The sequence below is a fragment of the Chelonia mydas genome, chromosome 5, assembly GCF_015237465.2.
Source record: "Chelonia mydas isolate rCheMyd1 chromosome 5, rCheMyd1.pri.v2, whole genome shotgun sequence".
In the NCBI taxonomy this organism is placed as follows: domain Eukaryota; kingdom Metazoa; phylum Chordata; order Testudines; family Cheloniidae; genus Chelonia; species Chelonia mydas.
This window is the reverse complement of record NC_051245.2, coordinates 4,239,392-4,256,518: the sequence shown is the minus strand read 5'-3', so window position 1 is coordinate 4,256,518 and position 17,127 is coordinate 4,239,392. Positions and strand designations below refer to the sequence as shown.

Genomic DNA, 17,127 nt, shown 5'->3' with positions numbered 1-17,127 from the left:
ACACTTCCTTATTTACTTTCTCCACACCAGTCATGATTTTATAGCCCTCAATCATATCCTCCCATAATGGTCTCTTTTCCAAGATGAAAAGTCCCAGTCTTATTAATCTCTCCTCATACGGAAGCTGTTCCAAACCCCTAATCATTTTTGTTGCCCTTTTCTGAACCTTTTCCAATTCCAATATATCTTTTTTGAGATGGGGCGACCACATCTGCACGCAGTATTCAAGATGTGGGCGTGCCATGGATTTATACAGAGGCAATGTGATATTTTCTGTCTTATTATCTCTCCCTTTCTTGATGATTCCCAACGTTCTGTTCGCTTTTTTGACGGCCGCTGCACATTGAGTGGATGATTTCAGAGAACTCTCCACAATGACTCCAAGATCTCCTTCTTGAGTGGTAACAGCTAATTTAGACCCCATCATTTTATATGTAGAGTTGGGATTATGTTTTCCAATGTGCATCACTTTGCATTTATCAGCCCTGAATTTCACCTGCCATTGTGTTGCCCAGGCACCCAGTGTTGCAAGACAGTGTGATTCCAGCTCCAGCAGTACCAGTGTTCAGCTTCCAGAACTAGGAGGGCTAAAGGACCAAGACTGGCCTTGCACTGGGAGAGGTGCCAGGCAGAGCCGTCCCTTGGATAGGGTGTATCGGCCCCACGCTTTGGGGGACCCCGTGGGCTGGTGCCATTGGCCGGCACAGTTGGTCCCAGAAGAGACGAATCCATCACTTCCGCCCCGGGCCCCGCACCCCCTTTGGGATGGCCCTGGTGCCAGGTGTCTAGAATGATGTGGGGCTCTTAATCTAGTTTGATTTCCCCATCCTGATAGGTATCAGGGGCTTCTTCTAAAACACAGGGGGGTCTGTAGAATGCCAAGTCTCTTGAACTCTGGGTAGTGCTAGAATGCCCAGAACTCCGCAACTCCAAAAGTCTCCAGAACTCTTGGGGGTTCGAGGGCTCCAAAGGGATCTAGAACTTTTTCTGGGGGGGGGAGGGTCTAAGGACTCCAAAAGGCACTAACACTCTTAGGGGTTCTGGAACTCCAAAAGCTCTAGAACTCTGGATCTGGAGGCTTTTTCAATCAGTCTAATCTCTTCCCCACCCACCAGCATCGGACGGTGGGAATGACTGGAAGCATTCTACCCTCTTTGGCCCCCCATCACTGGGGCCCCCAAGGGTCTAGAATACTTGGGGCTCAGCCCTGACCTTGAGGTGAAATAATTCCAGGGGCCGACAGTCATCACGAAATGATCACGTTTAATGAACAACCTCTCTCCTGGGTTGTTTTTTGTTGTTGTTGGCTGTTTTGGGGTGGGGGGGTGTGTGTGGATTTTTTTGTTTGTTTTTTTATATATACATCTATAAAAAATTCAAATACAGCATGTTAACTTTTGGAATACTAGGACATTGGGTATTAAATACTGCGCTCGGAACGGGCAGGGTGCTGTCTTACAAAACAGGACCGGGGTGCGGCGGGAGTGGGGGGAGGAGAGAACGAAGGATGGGGGCAACGGACGAGCGTGGGGGGGAGATACGTTTGTGTCGTACAGTTCCATTATGAATATTTGTTTTTCGGTAATAAGACAAATACAGAAACCGAGGCGCTTCCCTGTAGAAATGGAAGGGAGGTGATAAAAAGAGAGACAACCAGGCAACGGGGCGGGGGAGAGTCGCAGACTTCACTGTAGCTATTGTCTCCTCGCTGATTTCGCCCGGGCTGGGGGGCACGGGTGGGGGGCTGGGAGGCGCCGGGAGTCCAGTGCAGGCGGGCGGCGGAGGGAGGAGGGTCGGTGTGGCTGTTGTTCTCAGATTCCTGTTTCCCGTAAAAAAGAAAGCCCCCAATGCGCTCGTCTGCGCTCGTGAAAACAGTGCTTATGTCCTCTGTCGCACGGGGGCTGGGGGTGGGGAACCGCATCTGGGGGGACTAAACCCCCTGCCGCCCCTCCAGACTGGGGCTTCTGGAAGCCAGTTCAGTTCTTCGGCGCCCCCCCTGAGGAGCGGGTGGAGGGGGTCGCCCCCTTACGAGGCTCATTGTGGTTTCGAGGCTCCTCCCCCGTCCTGTGTGTGTTTGACACGTTTTGTCACCCGTGTTGTGGCAGCGGGGGCAGCAGAGCGCCGTGGGCGTGAAGCGAAGTAGCGAAGCATCTTTGGCATGGCGGTTTAGCTGTATGATCCGATCTCTCGCCCAGGGCGGCTGGCACTCTCCTCTGCAGCGCGGCCGGGGTTGGCGTCTCGCTGTTTGGGGGGGGGCATCAGGGGAGTGGGGGCGTCTCTCTCTCTCGCTCTCTCTCTCTCTTTTTGTAAAGGTTCCGCGGTCCCCCCGGCAGTTCGGGGCGGGGAAATCCTCGCGGCGCGGCAGGTCTGTCCTTCTACAAAGTGAAGCGATGAAGAGAAATGTGATACGTCCGCCTTAACGTGTGCAAAATAGAAGAGAAAATAGATTCAGACGGGGGGCGGGGGGTGGTCTCCTCCGGGGGGCTGCGAGGGGGGGATCTGCAGGCAGGGAGAGGAACAGAGAGAGGGGTCACCGCCTGCGCTCAGGGGGGCTCTGAAAGCAGCACACGCAGGCGCGGTACAGTAGAAAGCCACAGCGTCACAGGCCGGAAGAGACCCACCAGATCATCCCATCTGACCTGCTGTATAGCACAGCCAGCGCCCCGCACGCTCCCCCCAGACCCTGGATTAGAGCAAAGTGTTACAGGCCTCGGGAGCTATTGTGTGAGACCAGGAGTGACCGAGGAGCACCAGAGGCCAACACCTCGGCAATGGCAGGGAACTGACTAGGGGAGATAGACCCAGATGATCCCAGCAGGCGATCCATGCCCCACAGAGGAAGACAACCCCCCCACCCACTGCCAATCTGACCTGGGAGAAAATGATCCCAACCCCAAATCTGGTGATGAGTTAGACCCGGAACAAGACTCACCAGCCAAGCACCCAAGAAAGGGAATTCTCAGGGCCATCTCAGGGCGCCAGCACACCCCGAACAGTGTCTCATCTCCACCCCTGGCCATCTCTGATGCTTCAGACCAAAAAACCCACAAACCCCAAAAAATTCCCTCCCAAAGCCCTCCACGTGATGGCTGAAGCCCTGAAGCATGAGACTGGTAGATTTATAGCTACACAGATTGGCCCTTGCCCCTATCCCTGGGGTGCCCCCACTCTGCATCACAGCGAAAAGAATCCACAGACGGCAGTCAGAGGGCGGGGATCCCAGAAATCCTGGCCCCACTGCAATTACTGGAAGTTTTGCTATTAACTTTAATGAGGTGAGGAGTTCATCACTCTGGAAAATGGAGATCTCCCCTCACTGGTAGCAGTAGGGGGTCCCTTATCCTTTGGAACTCCGCCTCCAACAGGAAGTGCACTGCTTCAAGGCTCAATGGCAGAGCGAAGCCTTTGATTCTGAAACGTCCCCGTGTTCCAGGCTAAGCAGACTGCTTTGTGTGAGGAAGAGCCGTGTGTCCACACACAGCACGGCTCTCCCCTGAGAGCAAAGGGAGTCCTCCTTGGGCTAAGGCTATCACATCTGGGTGTGCGTGGGCAAGGGGCATGCATGAGTGTGCCTGTGTGTGTGTCCACATGGGTGTGTACAAGTGCAGACCTGTGTGAGCGTGTGCGTGGGCAAATGTAGGCTCGGGGGTGCTGATGTGTGAGTGGATAGACGTGAGTGAATATGTGTGTGGCCATACAAGTGTGTGCATGCAGGCTGGGTAGAGTTGCCAATTTTGGTTGGACGTATTCCTGGAGGTTTCATCACATGACATAATCTTTAATTAAAGATTAATCTCTAATTCCTGGAGACTCCAGGACAATCCTGGAGCATTGGCAATCCTAAGTGTGTGTAAAAAGAAAAGGAGTACTTGTGGCACCTTCGAGACTAACCAATTTATTTGAGCATAAGCTAAGTGTTGTGTGTGTGCATCACTCTATGTGTGGATGCATACGTGAATGTGTGTGTGTGTGTCTCCATGCATGGGCATGAGTGTGCACGATTGTGTGTATGTACCTATGGGCATTCATGCATGCCTTTGTGTGCGTGTACATTTGTGTACGGGTCTGTGCGTGCATGTGTCTGTGAGTACATCCGTATGTACCTCACGGACTCATCGACTTTAAGGCCAGAAGGGGCCATCATGATCATTTAGTCTGACCTCCTTCACGTTGCAGGCCACAGAACCTCACCCCCCACTCCTGTTACAGACCCTCTGGCTGAGTTGCTGACGTCCTCAAATCTTGCTTTAAAGACTTCAAGTGACAGAGAACCCACCATGGCCACTAGTTTAAACCAGCAAGTGACCCACACTGCAGCGGAAGGCGAAACCCCCCAGGGTCTCTGCCAATCTGACCCAGAGGAAAATTCCTTCCCGACCCCAAATATGGCAATCAATTAGACCCGGAACATGTGGGCGAGACCCACCAGCCAGACACCTGGGAAAGAATTCTCTGTAGTAACTCAGAACCATCCCCATCTAGTGTCCCATCTCCGGCCATTGGAGATATTTGCTAATAGCATTTGCGGATTGGCCATATGCCGTTGTCGGCTACCTCTTTATACTGTCCCCTCCGTAAATTTATCAAGGTGAGTCTTGAAGCCACGTAGGTTTTTTGCCCCAACGGCTCCCCTTGGCAGGCTGTTCCAGAACTTCACTCCTCCGGTGGTTAGAAACCTTTGTCTCATTTCAAGCCTAAACTTGTTGATGGCTAGTTTCTATCCGTTTGTTCTTGTGTCCACACTGGTGCTTAACTTCAATAACTCCTCTCCCTCCCTGATATTTATCTCTCTGATGTATTTAGAGAGAGCAATCAGATCGCCCTTCAGCCTTTGTTTGGTTATGATAAACAAGCCAAGCTCCTTGAGTTTCCTCTCATAAGGTAGGTTTTCCATTCCTCTGATCATCCTAGTTGCGCTTCTCAGCACCTGTTCCAGTTTGAATTCATCTTTCTTAAACATGGGAGACTAGAATATGTATGTACACATGGGTACGTTTGCTTGCTAAGCTTTCTAGTTAATTTTTAAAGTAGGTGGGAAAAGTTTTAAAAATTGTTTGGGAGCCTTTTGAAAAATTTCAGACCATTTTGTGCCTCTTCCCTTGAGAACGGCTGAATTTTTCTTTTGCTTTTTTCACCTTTTCTTAAATCCATACCTTTTTAGATTTAAAAAAGTCGCAGTTTTTCCAAACAGAAATATTTTGGACGTTGAAATCAACATTTTTTTCAGCCCAAACATTTTCAGTTTTGCAAAACACCATGGTGTGAGTCGGCTGGCCCAGCAAATGGGTTCAGTGTGTGTGTGTTTGTGTGATTTTTGTTTTTGAAAAATGATCAAATTTAGTCCAAAAAACTCCACCACGTTTCAAACAAACAATCTTATCACGCTCTTGATTTGGGACCCAGCTCTCATTTTAACTAAGGCCCTTTCCCCCTCGCTTGCCCAGCAGACGAGATTAGAGTGAAAACGCCTCTAGGAAACCCTGGCAAACCTTCCTTCTTGAAATGCCCTTTAATCATGATAAAAAGAAAAGGAGTACTTGTGGCACCTTAGAGACTAACCAATTTATTTGAGCATGAGCTTTCGTGAGCTTGAGCTGTAGCTCACGAAAGCTTATGCTCAAATAAATTGGTTAGTCTCTAAGGTGCCACAAGTCCTCCTTTTCTTTTTGCGAATACAGACTAACACGGCTGTTACTCTGAAACCTGTCATTTAATCATGATGATACTCACAACACTGACCCCCGTCCCACCCCCAAATCTGAGCACTGACACCCCCTTCTATCCAATACTGACATCCTTTTGTACTGCAAAGCCCCACAGGGAGAAACAAGACTCAACCCGTCCCCCCAAACAACACCAACGAATCAAATCACCCCCCCCCCAAATCAGCACTCTGACCCCCAAAAGAGAGATAGGCCAGAGACTTTACTACTGCTCTTGATTTTACATGAAAGGCACCCAGACACCGTGGTGATGGGCAGCAGGCTAAAACAGATTAGAATAGACAGAGAGACAGATGTGCATGGGGGTTAGATAGATAGATAGATAGATAGATAGATAGACAGATAGATAGATAGATCTAACAGGCATCTTGTGTCTCCAGTGTCCCAGGCTACATCTCCACTGGCAAGGTGTGTTTTTCTCCCAGGATACCTAACACCCGTTAACTCTGCCACTGTGCAATCCTGGTGGAGACAAGGCTCCGTAGTGCAACTGCGAGATGAACTAGAGGAGGCCGACCCAGCACAGGGGTCTAGTGCTGGCCTGGCCTAGCTCCTTGCTGGTAACGGTACCGGTGCCTTTTGCGGGGTAGTTACCGCACAGTGAACACACACTTCGGGTGCCAGTGAAGAGCACGCCAAGGACTCTGCGTACTGCCCTGCGCGTGTGACTGTCCCATTCTGGCGGCCCGTGCGTGGCTAGTTTGGCTCCAGCCCAGTGAGGACGGGCAGGAGGGATCTGCCGGAGCTGGTGAATACTTACTAAATAAACAGAACGCCAGCTGCTGCCAGTACCAATCCCGCCGCCCAGGACATGGTCACGGCCCCGCTGCCGACAACGGCCTCCAGGTCGCAGATCTTGGTGGTGGGGGGCGGCACAAAGGAGGAGCTGCTGGTGGTCGTCGTCTCTGGAGCGAGGGAAAGGAACAGCCTGCAGATGGGCCAACAGGCAGCTACGGTCTGCATCGCCTCCTGCCCGCTTCACCTTCCCTCCAAGCTACAGGCCCGCCCTGGCACGACACAGACGGCAGCGCCTCTCCCAGGCCAGGGCTCACCATGCCAGCCTGTCTGCCCCTTGGCTATTAAAAGCCCTTTGCCCATCCGGCAGCCTCCTGACAATACTTTCCTGGATTAGGAAAATCGGACTGCCCCCCCCCCGTCATCTCACCAGCTAGCTTCTTGCATTGTTTAGTCTCTCTGTGCACTTGTGTATCCAGCCCTCCCTCACCACACTAGCCGTGAGCCCCGATTAATTTCCCCTTTACCTCCTCTGGCTGAAGGGGGCTGGGCATGGCTCCCTTTGCTCTGGGCACTGCCCTGGGAACTGGACACTGGCATGACCTGTCCTCCCTCAGCCCCCCACCCCCAATCTGAGGGGCCTGGCGTGCAGCCTCAGCAAGAGCTCTGCGCCCCCACCGGGCTGGGTTATGAGCATTGCAGCCTCCTGGGTGGGCCTCAGCTCTGCACAGCTCCTTGGGGTGCCCGGTCTTTGATGCCCGTGTCTGCCAAGGGACCTGCTCAGAGCTTTCTGCAAGCCCAGCTCCACTGGGGCCCCGTGTTAAACGGAATGGCCAGCAGAGGGCACCACCCCCCCACAGAAATGTCCCCGAGGGTGCCAGGGCGGATTTGGGGATGCCCAAAGGCAGAGTGGCCAAAGCCTGCGACGGGAACCGGCTGGGGTTCTGGGGAACCGGGAGATGCAGCACGGGCCGTCGGCCCGCCCACGTGAAGGGAGAGCCACGGCCGGGCTGCGCCTCGCAGGTCGGGGCTGGGGTGTCCGCCCCAGGAAGGAACGCGGAGGTCTCTGCTCTGGGGGCACCGGCTGGTGATAGCAGCTCGAGGTGGGTGGCTCGACTTTACTGCCATACGTGGCTGGCGTCCTCCGTGAGGGGGCCTGGGTTGAGAGAGAGAGCTCCCGGTGGGCGTGCCACTCGCGTGGGTGGTGATTTGGGCTCACCCATGGGGAAATCTGACCAGCCCCATCTCCCTTTGGGGTCATCCCCCATTTCAGGATGCTCCCGACTCCCATGGGCGTGTGCCGTCTCCTGCAAGGTGGCACCTGCAGAGGCTGAATAGGGCCGTGACTCCACACAGGGGCCCAGGCCCTTCGCTGGGTCTGGGCAGGGGAATGCTGTGGCCCAACCGGGCTGTGATGAATGAGGCGCGAGCAGGTGTTGCCTCCCAGCCTGGTTTCCGGAGGCCTCACCTCCCCATATGCACAGACCCCCCTGACATCACTGGCCTATGACATCACCAGCACGGTGGGGGCAAGTTTCATGACATCATCAGACATGTCAGACTTCATGGTGTCATCAGGGCTGTGATGCAAGGTCCCTGACATCACCCTCACAGCACGTCACGTGCCTTGAGACGCCCTTAGCATCAGCGAGGCCTGTCAGAAGCCTTATGACATCATGAGCACAGCAAGTCACAAGTTTCATGACCTCATCAGCCTGCGCCCCGGATCAGCTACAGCGTACTGTATCCTGGCATACAGGCCCCCCCCCCACCCCCCAGCCTTGCACTTGGAGGTCAGTCCTCCAAGGAGGTCAGACATTCCCGTATTCCCCCCAAGAGCAGGTCCTGGGGGGCCCTAACCCGGAATTCCCTCCGGCCCTTCTGGGGCCCCCACTTCCATAGCGCTGCCAGAGTGGAATCACTGCCACTTTCCTAGCAGCAAACAGCTGCTCATGCTTTTAGATCTAACTGGTGCCACCGGGCAGGAGCCAAGGGCCAGCAGAGTCAGTCCAACAGCTGGAGAGCAGGCCCGGGGGAACCAGGCCACTCGTCACACGCTGACTGGAACTGTCACGGGGGGCCATGCGCCAATCTTGGCGGGGTGGGGGGAGGATCTCAGCAGGTGCTTAGCCAAACCTCTCCAAGGTGTCCAGGAGACAGAGAAAGGGAGGAGCAGAGGCTAATTCAGAGGGGTCCGGTGCAGCTCAGCTATTTCAGAGCGATTGTCATCAAGAGGTGTGCAAAGGGGGGGTGCGTGTGAGAACTCTCTGTGTGTGTGTGTGCATGCAAGTCATTCGTGTGCATTCAAGGTAGTGTGTGCATGCATATGAAGAGGTGTGTGTGAGTCAACCTGCAGCAACACTTGTATAGTTTGTTACGCTCACAAAGGATTAGTTAATTGAACTGGAGAAAACCAGGCGTGTGTGTATTCATGTGAGCGTTCACACGCCCCAGGGAGTGTCTGTGAGCGAGTATAGCAGTGTGTGTAAACGGGTGAATGCCTGCATGTTTGTAAGCATTTGGGTGTATGTTTGTGTGATGTCGGGGTGTGTGTGTCTGTATGTGTGTTACTTTGCAGGGGTTTGTGTATGCGTCCGAGGCAGCATGTGTCTGAACGGCTGCAAATTCCTGGCTCTGTCTGATAAGCTTCATGCAGCAGAGTCCTGGCAGGTGCCGCAGCCTCCAGAGGGCAAATCTCAGTGTATCTTCCTTCAGCTTGAGAGCAAGCAGCCTGGGCTTCTTCCTCCGGACTGCAGCATCGAGTGCCTCCCCGCTCGCCTGCATGCCCCATGCGGGCGAGGCTCCTTTGACTCACACAGCTAACAGCCCAAGGATTTGCACATGCACACACACACACACAGAGTGTCAGCAGTGCCAAGGCCTTGCACACCCACGGCCGGTAGTGGCAAAGATTTGCGCAGCGCTGAGAATTTGGACGCTGTCCCAGTTCTCTTTGAGAAGCTGATTTATTTGCTCTGGGGATGTGGATTGCCCAACCTCCTGGCAGTCAGTGCCAGTTGGGGGAACCAAGCCGGGGTCCGCTCCAGTCCTTCTGGGAAACCGAAGGCCGACGTCGTGAATTTGGACGCGGTCCCAGCTCTTTCCTAGAAACAGGGGCTTGTTAACTTTGTGCCTTTTCTTTCTAATTGGCGTGGCTCCGAGCCATTGTGCGGGATCAGGGGAGCTGGGGGGCAGCACTCCACTGAATAATAACCTTCCTATGAATCCTTAGCACTTCTTCGCAAGCTGGAGGCCAGAGCTGGGAGGAGCTGAGTCAGCAGAAGCCAGGCCACCATCTGACATGCCGGCTGAAACGCTGTAACGCAGCTGCGGGGAGTGCGCCTGCCGTGGGGATGGTACATGGCCCGGTGCCGGTGGAGGCCAAACCTAGCTGGCTCTTAGCCAAACCTCTCGAAGGTGTCAGGGCAAGAGACAGAAGCAGAGGCTAATTCCGAGGGAGCCTGTTGGGCTCCGTCGTTTCCGAGCAGCGTGTGTGTGGATTTGTGGACAGGTGTTTTGTGCGTGTGTGAGCATACAGGACATTTGCACGTATGTGTTGTGTGTCAAGGAGAGAGAGAAGCACGGGCAAGTGCTTAGACCAGGGACTGGATAAGTTTGAATCCCAGCTCGGAAGCTGTGTCACTCTGGCCAGGGGTGAGTTGTTGAGGTCCAGCTGGCAAAGGTCTCTGCTAGTTTTGGGGGCCCAGCCTGGGAGGCTGGAAATGCTGCGAGCTGGGCACCCACATCTAGCTGGCTCTTTGAAACCTTGGGCTTTAACCTTCCTGTGCCTCAGTTTACCCATCTGTCCAATGGGGAAGGGGGGGAGGCACGCTTACGGTTAATTAGTCCATTTGTAGGTGTGTGTGACTGGAGATGGACAAAATGCAACACATCGAGGGGGAGGGAGGAGGCATCTGGCCCGAGTCACGGCCTGTGACAGGCTGGAGGGAGCCCCGTCAGATGCACTGACAACACCAAGGGGCTTGGGCCTTGTCTCGCATTTCGTTCCTCCCCACTCTCTGGCAGGAGCCCCAGTCTCACAGCTGGGCAGAGCCAGTGTGGCCAGCATAGGCATTATGGGCCCATACCTAGGGCCCCAGCCCCTGGAGGCACGTGATGAATCCGAATCTCAACTGCCATTTAAAAGTAAAAACAACGAGGAGTCCGTGTGACACCTTAGAGATTAACACATTTATTTGGGCATAAGCTTTCGTGGGCTAAAACCCACTTCATCAGATGCATGGAGTGGAAAATACAGTAAGCAGTATATATATCACAGCACATGAAAAGATGGGAGTTGCCTTACCAAGTGGGGAGTGGAGGGGGTCAGTGCTAATTAGGCCAATTCAATTAAGGTGGAAGTGGCCTATTCTCAACAGTTGACAAGAAGGGGTGAATATCAAGAGAGGGAAAATTACTTTTGTAGTGTTAATGAGGGCAATGCAATCCAGGTGGACGTTGGCCATTTCCAACAGTTGACAAGAAGATGTGAGTATCAACAGAGGGAAAATTACTTTTTGTAGTGACCCAGCCACTCCCAGTCTCTATTCAAGCCTAATTTGATGGTGTCCAATTTGCAAATTAATTCCAGTTCTCCAGTTTCTCTTTGGAGTCTGTTTTTGAAGTTTTTTTGTTGAAGAATGGCCACTTTTAAGTCTGTTATTGAGTGTCCAGGGAGATTGAAGTGCTCTCCTACTGGTTTTTGAATGTTACACTTCTTGATGTCTGTCTTCCAAGATCTGTGAGAGTGAGGGATCGTCCTTCAGGATAGGTTGTAGATCCTTGATGCTGTGCTGGAGAGGTTTTAGTTAACAGAACGCCACTAGCCGTCACCTACAGCCCCCAACTAAAACCTCTCCAGTGCATCATCAAGGATCTACAACGTATCCTGAAGGATGGTTCCTCACTCTCACAGACCTTGGGAGACAGGCCAGTTCTCGCTTACAGACAGCCCCCCAACCTGAAGCAAATACTCACCAGCAGCTACACACCACACAACAAAAACACTAACCCAGGAACCAATACCTGCAACAAACCCCGGTGACAACTCTGTCTGCATATTTATTCAAGGGACACCATCATAGGACCCAACCACATCAGAAACACCATCAGGGGCTCATTCCCCTGCACATCTACCATTGTGATATATGCCATCACGTGCCAGCAATGCCCCTCCGCCATGTACATTGGCCAAACCAGACAGCCTCTATGCAAAAGAATAAATGGACACAAATCAGACGTCAGGAATCATAACACTTCACTCTCTCTGGACACTCAATAACAGACTTAAAAGTGGCAATTTAATTGCATTGCCCTCGTTAACACTACAAAAGTAATTTTCCCTCCCTTGATATTCACCCCTTCTTGTCAACTGTTGAGAATAGACCACTTCCACATTAATTGAATTGGCCTCATTAGCACTGACCCCACACTTGGTAAGGCAACTCCCATCTTTTCATGTGCTGTATATACAAACTGCTTACTGTATTTTTCACTCCATGCATCTGATGAATTGGGTTATAGCCCACAAAATCTTATGCCCAAATAAATTTGTTAGTCTCTAAGGTGCCACAAGGACTCCTCATTGTTTTTGCTGATACAGACTAATATGGCTACCACTCTGAAACCATTGAAAAGTAATGTGTTTCTGTCCTTCATGGATGCAGAGAAAAGCTTGAAAATGTGCCCTAAGTTAATTGATGCCTACCAGAGTATGCAGAGAGCCTGAAACAATAGCTCCAGGAGCTGGGGACTGCCCCCTGCACCTGGATCCTGAAACCTGCTGCCACCGGAAGGGCAGGGCCCCGGGGTCCCTGGGTTGCTTTCACTCAGTCTCATGAGTGCCAGTGCTCCTGGCCTCCAGCTGTCCCATGATGCAGTGCGCCAGCTTGACAGGGTGAGGTCTAGTGGGTTAGAGACTGGAAAGCAGGACTCCTGGTTCTATCCCTGGCACTGGGAGGATAGTGGGGTCTAGTGGTCAAAGCAGGAGGCTGGGAGCCAGGACTCCTGGGTTCTCTTCCTGACTCTGCTACTTGTGGTGTGAACTTGGGCAACCCCCTTCCCCCCTTCGTGGGGCCCGCCTCCCCGCCTCCCATCAGCTGTGCAGCAGCGGTGATGCCAAGCCCTTGGCAGGAGAGGTGTCAAACCCCCGGGCCCTGCTGCACCGTCCCGGCTGGGCCCCCTGCTGCCTGGCACCCTCACCTGCCACCGGGGCTTCCGTGGTGAGGTGCTTGGGCTCCTCCGTCCAGGGCGTGGCATGCACAGCGACGCTCCAGTCGCTCCACGTGCCGATGTCGTTGTCCTTGGCGGCCACCTGGATGATGTACTCCTTGCCGGCGTAGGCGTCGGTGATGGTGTGGGACGTCCCGTCAGACAGCTCCACCTGCATGGGGAGAGGGGAGGGGGTGGTCACCGGGGTGCAGCCGCGTCCCTAGGGGAAGGCCTGTGGAGAGACCCTAGAGGGGAGCGGGGGGCTTGGGCAAGGCCTCTCCTTGGGTGTGGACGGGGAGCTAGGGCCATGGGCGGGGGGGGTGGAGCACCGTGGAGCAGAGCAACTGACACCCCCTGCCATGGCCACGGCTACAGCAGGAGGGGCCTGGGCCACATCCCCATTACAGGGCGACATGAGTGCTACAGCCTGTCACTTCGCAGGCCAGTTTCACAGGCAGCCTGAGATCCCCTGGAGTGGGACAGGGCTGGGGGGCTGACCTGGGCAGCCCTCCATGTACCCAGCTCCCACCAGCCTCAACAGGGCCTGGGGGCTTCAGGACCAGGCCTGGGGAGAAAAAGTGGAAAAGGGAGGAGGATGGAGGGATGGGGATGGGGGAATGGAGGGGGAGAGGGAAGGGGAGGGACACAGGGATGGGGGAATGGAGGGGGAGGGGATGGGGGACAGGGATGGGGTGATGGGGGAATAGAGGGGATGGGGCACAGAGATGGGGGAATGGAGGGGGAGGCGATGGGGGACAGGATGGGTGATGGAGGAATGGAGTGGGAGGGGACAGGGCACAGGAATGGGGGAATGGAGGGGGGGATGGGGGAATGGAGGGGGAGGGGATGGGGCACGGGGTGGGAGAATGGAGGAGGGGATGGGTGAGGGGGGAATGGAGGGAGAGGGGATGGGGCACAGGGATGGGGGAATGGAGGGGGGATGGGGAGGAGGGAATGGCGGGGGAGGGGATGGGGCACAGGGTGGGGGAATGGAAGGGGGATGGGGTGACGGGGGAATGGCGGGGGAAGGGATGGGGCACAGGAATGGGGGAATGGAGGGGGGATGGGGCGATGGGAGAATGGAGGGAGAGTGGATGGGGCACAGGGGTGAGGGAATGGAGGAGGGGATGGGAGGGGGGGGGGATGGGGCACAGGGATGGGGAGACGGAGGAATGGAGGGGGAGGGGAGACAGGGAACTGGAGCCGAGAGGAGGAATCGTAGCTCGGCAGGGGACGGGGGGTCTTCATGGCTGCCCGTCTGTCAGGTGCCAGGGGCTGGGCCAGGGTGGTGGCGCCAGTTCCGAGCAGCCGCAGAGTGTGCGCCAGGCGCTGCACAGCAGGAGCAGAGGGACGGCCGACCTCCACCCCCGAGGCTGGTCACCGCGTCCCAGACACCTGTCTGGCGGCTCCTCTCCGCCGGGGATGGGGTAGGGGCCAAGGCAGGGCTGGAGCCAGCCGCCTCCTCTGCCCTCCCCCCGAGCCCCGCGCAGGAGGGTCCGTCATTCCCAGTCGGGCTGGGCCCAGGACGCATCAGCGCTGGGGCGGCTTAGCTCCGGCCGCCGGGTCCCCCCCACCAGAGCGCGGCCCGACGGACCGGCCGAAGCAGCAGGCCAGCCAGCCCGCCCTGGCAGTGCCCACGAGGGCCAGAGTCAGCGAGACGGGCAGACACGGCTAGAGAGAGACCCGGGAGCCAGAGGCAGAGGGGAGGGACAGAGACAGATCGCAGAGCGGGGCCAGGGCTCTGCCGGCTGTCCCTCCGCCCGCTGGCGGCGCTCAGCCCGCAAGGCAGGGAGCGAGGGACCCTGGCCGTGCCCCGGGCACCCCCAGCCCTGCCTGCGGGGGACACTGCGCAGGGGGAGCTGGCTGCAGAAGGCTGGGAGGCCAGGCCCAGCGTGGTATATCCCCACACCCGAGAGGCTGAGCCCCAGCCCAGCACTGCCTGAGCCCCAGATCCTCAGCCCCTGCTGCCCTCTGCTGCCCCACTCACAGCCACGATGCCCAGGGCACCCGGCACCAGCCCAGAGGGGCCCAGGTCAGCCCTAGGGCGTTCCTTACCCAAGGCTTTCTTTCCGGGGCAGGAGGGGGCTTTACACAGAAGACGCACTCTGGGGCTTTTGGGCTGATGCAGGGGACGAGCCCTCCCACTGTCAGGCAGCGCTTGGGGCGGGGTGGGGGAGCCGACGTGGCCTGTTTGTGAGGTTTCCCCCGAGCCACGAAGCCTGGAAACTCCATTGTTTTCAAATGAAAGCGGGGATTTTGGAGCACAGCTCTGGGGCGGGAGGTGAACTCGGCAGCTGCAGTGGGACCAAATCCAGGGGGCTCTGCTCCGTCATAAGCAACCCTACCATACCACACCTGGCGCTCAGCCCCGCGCGAACGAGCGACCCTCCGGTCACGAGCAAGCCCGCAGCAACGGGCGGTGGCTGGCACGCCCAATCCACCTACAGCAACGGGAAGGCCCAGCACTCCAGCGCACCTCACAACAACAAACCAGCGCGTGTAGCCCAGCGCTCAGGGACAGCCCGCCCCTAACAAAGCAGCCCGCACGGGAGAGGGAAGGAAAAGCACTACAGGGGCGAGAGAGCTCTCAGGTTTAGGCTTTCGGGGGCTCAGTGTAAAGTGGAAAGGAAACCGCTTCGTAAAGTGCTGGGGAGCTGTTGGTGCCAGGATGTCGGGCAGACGGGGTGGGGAAGGCAAGGCCTTCCATTGGCCCCACTTCTGTGGGAGAGAGACACGAAAACGCACGGCATTCCTGCTCGAGCGAAGGCCGGACAGACTGTGGAAAGGACCCCCTGGCGGACTCCCGGAGACAGCCCCTCTCCAAGCCCCACTCAGGATTTCCGCTGCGAGCCCACGTCCCACCATACTCCAGGAGCTGGCTCCCCGGGGCTGCAGGAGGCACCGTGACCACCCCGCGTTACGGGAGGGTTGACCAGCGGCCGCACGGCACTCTTGGTGCGATGGGTTAACGCTGAGCCATTCTCCCTCGCGACCTCTGGGACCCTGGGCTTGAGTTCGACCTCGGCCACAAGTCAAATGGGCCAGTGGGTCTCTCCTCACCCCCCAGCCGGTGTCTGTCCACACAGGTGCCAGCTTTCTTCTTGCCGGGTGGGTGCTCCACCCCTACTCTGTCCCCGAGGCCATGCCCCCACCCCGCCCCTTCCCCCAATGCCCCACTCTCGCCACCTCTTCCCACCGCCTCCCCCCAGCACCTCCTGCCCACTGCCAGCTGATTGTCGGGTGGTTGGCGGGTGGTGAGCACCCACTATTGAGGGGATCAGCAGAAAGGGGGAGAGGGGGCTGCGGGGGGGCAGGTTGGACAAGCAGGGGGGCTGCAAGTCAGAATGGAGGTGCATCGGTGCAGCTCTGGGCGGGGAGGCTACGACTGGAAAAGCAGTGGGGCTGCAGGTCAGGGCTGGGGGGCACTGACAAGGGGAGTGTGGGGGAAGCTGGAAGACAGAACTGAGGCATGCTGGGAGTGCTGCACGGGGACGTACCTGCGCTGGGCCTTACTGACACGGGAGGGTCACGCCGGTTACACGCACACTGTGCTTAACAACCAGCCCTCGCGCTACGAAACCAAAGGGGCGAGGCTCATTATTCTGCACGGAAAATGGCAAATAGTGAAGCCAGGGGAAATCTCTCTCCCTCCTCCCACGCCACCTGGGGCAGAGCAAGTGGGTTCCCCGGTGGCAGCTGGCTGAGAACCTGGATGGTGCAAGAAGCGGATTTGCTCGAGGCAAACGCTGGCTTGAAGGCCCATCTCCGGAGCACAGTCTATTGTACACTCAGCACAGGAAGAGCTCAGGCTGATCGACCCTTACAGGATCTCTTGGCTTTTGCCCTTGGGCACATGACATAGGGCATGTCGACACTACAATCTTCGGTCCACCTATGTACAGGGAGAAGCCACCCGTGGCTTCTTGCCTCCGGTGGGGAGATCCACGTCTAGAGTCCGGTCAGCTGCCATGCTCCCAGCGGGGAGCTGGGACCCCAGGGGGCAGCAGCCCACACCAGGAGCCTGGGTGGCAGCACAGCTGGGGAGCTGGGAGCCGGCCTCCTTGTCAGTGTCACCGCTCCAGCTGCCTTATGTCGACCTAACTCTGTAGTGTAGACCAAGCCATTGACTGAATGCAGGAACAGAGTCAGCTACATTTCCCTAAAGCCTAGCTCAGCACCCTGGATTTTGCAGGCTCGTATCTGAGATCTCCTCGGCTGAATTCTGCACTGGAGTTCGGGGCTGGTTCTCACTTCATCCAAATCCACTTGCTTGGCCCTACTTGATATGTCTTCAGTGCTGTGCGTCCCAGATCCTCCCCAGGTGTGACCCGGCACCACGGCACTGGCTTCAACGGCGCGATGTCAGTTTTTATCAGCTGAGGATCTGTCCCATTCCATTTAAAATAACACAGGGACATTATGACTTGCCATAAAGAAACAGAGCAATGGTCCATCCAGC

At 56.1% G+C, this 17,127-nt stretch overlaps 1 protein-coding gene across 9 annotated transcripts in view; it reads right to left on the bottom strand.

The window, feature by feature from the left end:
• Positions 1-1,228: 1,228 nt before the first annotated feature.
• CNTFR (ciliary neurotrophic factor receptor) overlaps positions 1,229-17,127 on the bottom strand; it is a 457,782-nt gene continuing 441,883 nt past the window's right edge. For 4 of the 9 annotated variants that reach the window (XM_037902781.2, XM_043547273.1, XM_043547276.1 and 1 more), the window contains 3 exons: positions 12,660-12,840; positions 6,484-6,628; positions 1,229-2,375 (listed from right to left, as the gene is read on the bottom strand). In XM_037902781.2, coding sequence (XP_037758709.1) covers position 2,375; positions 6,484-6,628; positions 12,660-12,840 — 327 coding nt within the window. In that variant the 3' untranslated portion in view covers positions 1,229-2,374. Of the gene's footprint in view, positions 2,500-6,483; positions 6,629-12,659; positions 12,841-17,127 lie in introns of all 9 variants that reach the window. The other 5 variants (XM_037902782.2, XM_043547274.1, XM_043547278.1 and 2 more) reach the window with 2 other exon arrangements.